General features: G+C 46.0%; 1 protein-coding gene across 1 annotated transcript in view; it reads right to left on the bottom strand.

Moving 5' to 3' along the window:
- Nucleotides 1-362: 362 nt before the first annotated feature.
- LOC135268679 (zinc finger protein 169-like) overlaps nt 363-6,341 on the bottom strand; it is a 69,643-nt gene continuing 63,664 nt past the window's right edge. Inside the window, exon 4 of the mRNA XM_064361607.1 lies at nt 363-1,414. Coding sequence (XP_064217677.1) covers nt 363-1,097 — 735 coding nt within the window. The 5' untranslated portion in view covers nt 1,098-1,414. The remainder of the gene's footprint in view (nt 1,415-6,341) is intronic.

The raw sequence follows: 6,341 nt of genomic DNA, 5'->3' as shown, positions 1-6,341 counted from the left end.
CACGCCAGGAAAGCATCCACACAGAAAAAAGGCCATGTGAGGACATGGCCAGAGAGCAGCCATCCACAAGCCAAGCAGACAGGCTTTAGCAGCAACCAAACCTACCAATACCTGGATCTGGGACTTCCAGCCTCTATAAATATGAAAATGCATTTCTGTTGGTAAAGTCACCCAGCCTGGGGTACTTTGTTATGGAACCCCTAGCAAGCTAAGACAAATTGTGAACATAGAAAGTAAACCAAAAATCAACTCTCTCATGATTGATGAAACAAAGCTACAGTTTTTGTTTCCGTTCCATTTCAGGAAACTGAAGCATTTACTAGTGATTTCTGCCAGCTTCACACTGACGAGGAAAGGAAAGGTCAGAAGACCTCTTGTGGTAGGAGCTGATGGCCAGACTTGGTCCTCCTGTGTCTATGCAAGTGAGACTTCTGGCTAAAGCCACGCCCACACTCCTTGCAGACATAGGGCTTCTCCCCAGAATGGGTCCACTGATGTCGGATGAGGGGAGACTTAACGCCGAAGCCACGCCCACACTCATCACAAATGCAGGGCTTCTCTCCTGAGTGTGTCCTTTGGTCAGAGATAAGGTGTGACTTCTGGCCAAGTCCTTGCCCACACACCCTGTCTACATAAAGCTCCTCCTCTGAGTGTGTCCTCTGGTGTCGGGTGAGGAGTGACTTAAAGTCAAAGGCACGCCCACATTCAGTGCACAGATAAGGCTTCTCCCCTGTGTGTGTCCTCTGGTGTCTGATGAGCGTGACCTTCTGACCAAAGCCACGCCCACACTCAGGGCACAGGTAGGGCTTCTCCCCTGTGTGTGTCCTCTGGTGTCCGATGAGGGTGACCTTCTGGCTAAAACCCCGCCCACACTGGGGGCACTGGTAAGGCTTCTCCCCTGTGTGTGTCCTGTGGTGCTTGATAAGGTCTGATCTCTGGCAAAAGCCTCTCCCACATTCAGGACACACATGATGCGTCTGGTGGCTGAACAGTCTTGACTTTTTGCTAAGTCCCAGTCTATAGTTTCCATGTGTGACTGCTCCAGATTCTGAGGTGTCTACTCCCTTCAACATTGTGTCTGAGCCCCCAGGACTCATCCTCTGGGCCAGGCAAAGGTCTATCCCTCCTTCTCTGTTGTCTTCCACCCATTCTACTGGGTCACCTTGATGTGAGCTGAACAATGTCCTAGAAATTCTGCTTGGTCTCTTTCATAACGAGGTGTCAGGGACTTCTGTCTCTCCACTTTCTCCTTTTTCACTAGAGCAGCTTGGAGCTTCTAGTTGGAAGTCATTTCCTGCAGATGAGCTTGGGGAGATCTGTGTGGGATGACCACTTAGCGCATATTGTCTGAGGAGCTGAGAGCTAGAAAAGGCCGCCAGGCGGGGAAGACTGGGCTGGAATTCTGTCCTAGGCTCTGCTAGAGAGAAAGTCTCGGTCAGAATCGCCACGGGTGCCTGTGGATTGTAATACCTGCCCAGAAGTTATTCTTCAGATGTTCACAACAAAGACCTATCTTCCATCCCACAAGGGCACTTTACATCCTCTACTGCAGCACAGAAAACCCATACTACAAACTAGTCCTATCAGCCAAACGAAAAAGTTCAAACAAGCATCACAGGCAGCTTCAGCTCTATACATTGTTGCAAGTAGAGTTACACATTTATCTTCCTTTCCTGGGCACTGCTCCCTTGCTTTTGCTCCAGCTCAAGCCTATTAAATCTTGCCTGAGAAACGTTTGTTTGGCCTGCTGTTTATGCAAGAGCCAAGAACTTGGTGTCTGGGATGCAGTAACAGACTGACTACCATCTTGAAGGAGCTATAAATAAGATCTAAGTATCTGGGCTTGGTGCGGTGGCTCATGCCTGTAATCCCAGCAGTTTGGGAGGCTGAGGTGGGCAGATCATGAAGTCAGGAGTTCAAGACCAGCCTGGCCAACACAGTGAAACACTGTCTCTACTAAAAATACAAAAATTAGCTGGGTATGGTGGTGTGCACCTGTAGTCCCAGCTACTCGGGAGGCTGAGGCAGGAGAATGCTTGAACCTGGGAGGCGGAGGTTGTGGTGAGTGGAGATCATGCCACTGCACTCCAGCCTGGGTAACAGAGCAAGACTCCATCTCAGAAAAAAAAAAGTTCCAAGTATCTGAAGGGGAACCATACTTTGGGCTTCCTTGACTGTGATAACTCAGGTAAGGGGCAGCTGTGAATCTGATAAGCTGTAGCAAGAGATACTGGTTCCTGTGTGGAATAGGCTTTAGGCCAGGGAGCTTCCGTATCAGCCTGATATGAGTCATCTCCTGAACTGCGGTATGGACACTCTAAGTCCTCTTGAAGAAGAGGAATCCCTGATGCTGCCCTCCAGCCTCTGGGCAGATTGCTGCCAAGTATGCTCCCCAAATAGCACTGCACAACACTGTGCAAACTGTTTTGCTCAATAATCCAACTTTTTTTTTTTTTTGAGATAGAGTCTCTCACCAGTCTGGAGTGCAGTGGTGCAATCTCAGCTCACTGCAACCTCTGCCTCGTGGTTTCAAGCAATTCTCCTGCCTCAGCCTCCCAAGTAGCTGGGACTACAGGTGTGCGCCACCACGCTCAGCTAATCTTTGTATCTTTAGTAGAGACAGGGTTTCACCATGTTGACCAGGATGGTCTCGATCTGTTGATCTCATGATCTGCCTGCCTCAGCCTCTCAAAGTGCTAGGATTATAGGTGTGAGCCACTGAACCCAGCTGCAATCCTGGATTTTTAAAAAATCTGGAGAATTAAGGAGAAGCTCAGTGTTTGAAGGTTAATAATAGATAACTCCTTATTAACACAAAGATGTTTCAGGGATTATACATATTTTGGCTTAAGCATATTCTTATCCATGCACAAAAACTGTTAAAACTATAGAAATTGACTTTTTAAAAACATTTTGTTTCTAGGTTTAAATAAGCTGTCAATTGGAGATAATATGAATTCCCACCATGGTATAAATTAAAGACTCTGGAAATTGGCAGTGCTTTCAGCGTCCATAAGTTCATACCATAACTCCTAGGTAATTATGGACTAAGTTCTCTCTCTTTTTTTTTTTTTTTTTGAGTTGTAGTCTTGCTCTGTCACCCAGGCTGGAGTGCAGTGGTGTGATCTTGGCTTACTGCAACCTCTGCCTCCCAGGTTCAGGTGATTCTCCTCCTTCAGCCTCCCGAGTAGCTGGGATTACAGATGTGCACCACCGTGCCTGGCTAATTTTTGTATTTTTAGTGGAGACGGGGTTTCACCATGTTGACCAGTCTGGTCTCGAATTCCTGACCTCAAGTGATCCAACCGTCTTGGTCTCCCAAAATGCTGGGGTTACAGGTGTGAGCCACTACGCTTGCCAGGACTGAATTATTATAAGTCATACAGGACATTCCTCAAAAGAGAAGTCTGCTTTCATCATCTCTAAAATGGTTTGCTGTAGGGAGTAAATATTCAGTAAGAGAAAAATAAGGCATTTTCTTATCCATGGCTAGTTTCTCTTTTTTACCTTACTTTTGCTTAAAAACTCCTGCTATAACTCAGATTAGAAATTTAGTCTCCTGGAACAACAAAAAAAAATTTTTTTTTTGAAATGGAGTCTCACTCTGTTGCCCAGGCTGGAGTGTAGTGGCATAATCTCAGCTTATTGCAACTTCTGCCACCCGGCTTCAAGCAATCCCCTCACCTCAGCCTCCCGAGTAGCTGAGATTACAAGAGCATGCCACCACGCCTGGCTAATTTTTTGTATTTTCAGTAGAGACGGGGGTCTCACCATGTTGGCCAGGCTGGTCTTGAACTCCTGACCTCAAGTGATCCACCTACCTTGGCCTCGCACAGTGCTGGGATTACAGGCGTGAGCCACCACACCCAGCCCCAGGAACAAATTTTTAAGAGCACTGAACAGAAATGTACCCGGTAAGTAGAGAGCCATACCAAGAAATGGAATCAGGGTTTCAAGTGCCCTAACGTAACAGAGTGAACAATTTAATGGAATTAAACTACTTAACAGAAGACCCTTGGTTCAAGGCAGATGATTATAAATAGAATACTGATTTATATGTTATTTCATTTGCTAACTACTTTTAGTCACAGAATATGTATTTCTTATTTTTGACCATACTATTCCTAAGAAAAACTCTTCGTATAATTGATTGGAGTCAGTAAGATCATATCTGCAAGAGGGAACTTAAGCAGCTTTAGGGATGGCCATTGATATTCTATCTGGAATACAGAGAAGGTTCTTGGTATTAAAATATTCCAGTGGAAAAAGATGTGAGTTTTGCAAGATTACAGGATGCAAAATCACTATAACATGATCCATTTTATCTCTATGTACCATCAATAAACAACTGAAAATTGACATTTAAAAATAGCATCAGGCTGGGTGTGGTAGCTCATGCCTGTAATCCCAGCACTTTGGGAAGCTGAGGCAAGCAGATCATGAGGTCAAGAGATCAAGACCAACCTGGCAAACATAGTGAAACCTCATCTCTACTAAAAGTACAAATACTAGCTTGGTGTGTTGGCGTGCACCTATAGTCCCAGCAACTCCAGGAGGCCGAGGCAGAAGAATCACTTGAACCTGGGAGGCAGAGGTTGCAGTGAGCTGAGATCGCACCACTGCACTCCAGCCTGGTGACAGAGCAAGACTCCATCTCAAAAAAAAAGCCTGGCATGGTGGCTCACGCCTGTAATCCCAGCACTTCGGGAGACTGTGGTGGGTGGATCATGAGCTCAGGAGTTCAAAACCAGCCTGGCCAAGATAGTGAAACCCCATCTCTACTAAAAATACAAAAAAAAATTAGCCGGGCGTGGTGTTGGGTGCCTGTAATCCCAGGAACTCAGGAGGCTGGGATATATGCATACATTAATTTTCAGGGATGTTTAGCAAGGCTACTTGTGTAGAAAAATTGGAGCTAGGTAAATGACTGATTCTAAATCATGGAAATTCGTTAAGCAGAATTTTTGTTTTTAGACAGGACCTCACTCTTTGCCCAGACTGCAGTGCAGTGGCATGATCATGGCTCACTGCAGTCTCCAACTCCTAGGATCAAGTGATTCTCCTGCCTCAGCTTCCCGAGTAGCTGGGATTACAGATTCAGACCACCACCCCTGGCTAATTTTTAAATTTTTTTTGTGGAGATGGGAGCCTCTCTGTGTTGCCCAGACTGGTCTTGAACTCCAAGGCTCAAGCCATCCTTGAGCCTTGATCTCCTGAAGTCCTGGGATTGTAGGTGTGGCCCACCAAACCAGCCTTTTAGTAGAATTTATTGTTCACATTTAAAGTCATTTTAAGGGAGAATATTTATAATCGACAGAAAATGCTCACTATAGGCCAGGCAGAATGGCTCACGCTTATAATCCTAGCACTTTGGGAGGCCAAGGTAGGCAGATCACTGAAAGTCAGGAGTTCAACACCAGCTGGGACAACATGGTGAAACCCTGTCTATATTAAAGATACAAATATTAGCTGGGCATGGAGGTGTGTGCCTGTAGTCCCAGCTACTTGGGAAGCTGAGGTGGGAGAATTGCTTGATCCCTGGAGGCAGAGGTTGCAATGAGCTGAGATCATGCCACTGCACTCCATCCTGGGCAACAGAGTGAGGCTCCGGCTCAAAAAAAAAAAAAAAATGCTCACTATATATTGAGTGGGGGAAAGCAGTTTACAAAATAGGTTTTGGGAATGGGTGCGGTGGCTCATGCCTGTAATCCCGTCACTTTGGGAGGCCGAGGTGGCACGAGATCAATGGTTCAAGACCAGCCTGGCCAACATGGTGAAACCTCATCTCTACTAAAAATAAAAAAATTAGACAGGTGCAGTGGTGGACACCTGTAATAACAGTTATTTGAGAGTCTGAGGGAGGACAACTGCTTGAACCTGGGAGGTGGAGGTTGCAGTGAGCCGAGATTATGCACTCACTGCACTCTAGCCTGAGGGAAAAAAAAAACAGGTTTTGGCTTGAAAAGAAAACAGGGAGATATACTATGGATAGACAAAGACAGGAAAGTGATATCTCTAGGTGGCTGGATGCTAGGCATAAGTTTTATGCCATGTTATTTTTGTTTGTTTATTTGTTTTGAGATGAAGTCTCACTCTTGTTGTCCAGGCTTGAGTGCAATGGCGTGATCTTGGCTCATTGCAATCTCTGCCTCCTGGGCTCAAGCAATTCTGCTGCCTCAGCCTCCTGAATAGCTGGGGTTACAGGCGCCTGCCACTACGGCTGGCTAACTTTTGTATTTTTAGTACAGACAGCATTTCACCATGTTGGTTAGGCTGGTCTCAAACTCCTGACCTCAGGAGATCCACTGCCTCGGCCTCCCAAAGTGCTGGGATTACAGGCG

This window comes from Aotus nancymaae, unplaced genomic scaffold (assembly GCF_030222135.1).
Source record: "Aotus nancymaae isolate 86718 unplaced genomic scaffold, 86718_ANA_hifiasm-v0.15.2.pri h1tg000041l, whole genome shotgun sequence".
Classification (NCBI taxonomy): domain Eukaryota; kingdom Metazoa; phylum Chordata; class Mammalia; order Primates; family Aotidae; genus Aotus; species Aotus nancymaae.
Note: the sequence above shows the minus strand (reverse complement) of the source record. Positions and strands in the feature narration are given on the sequence as shown.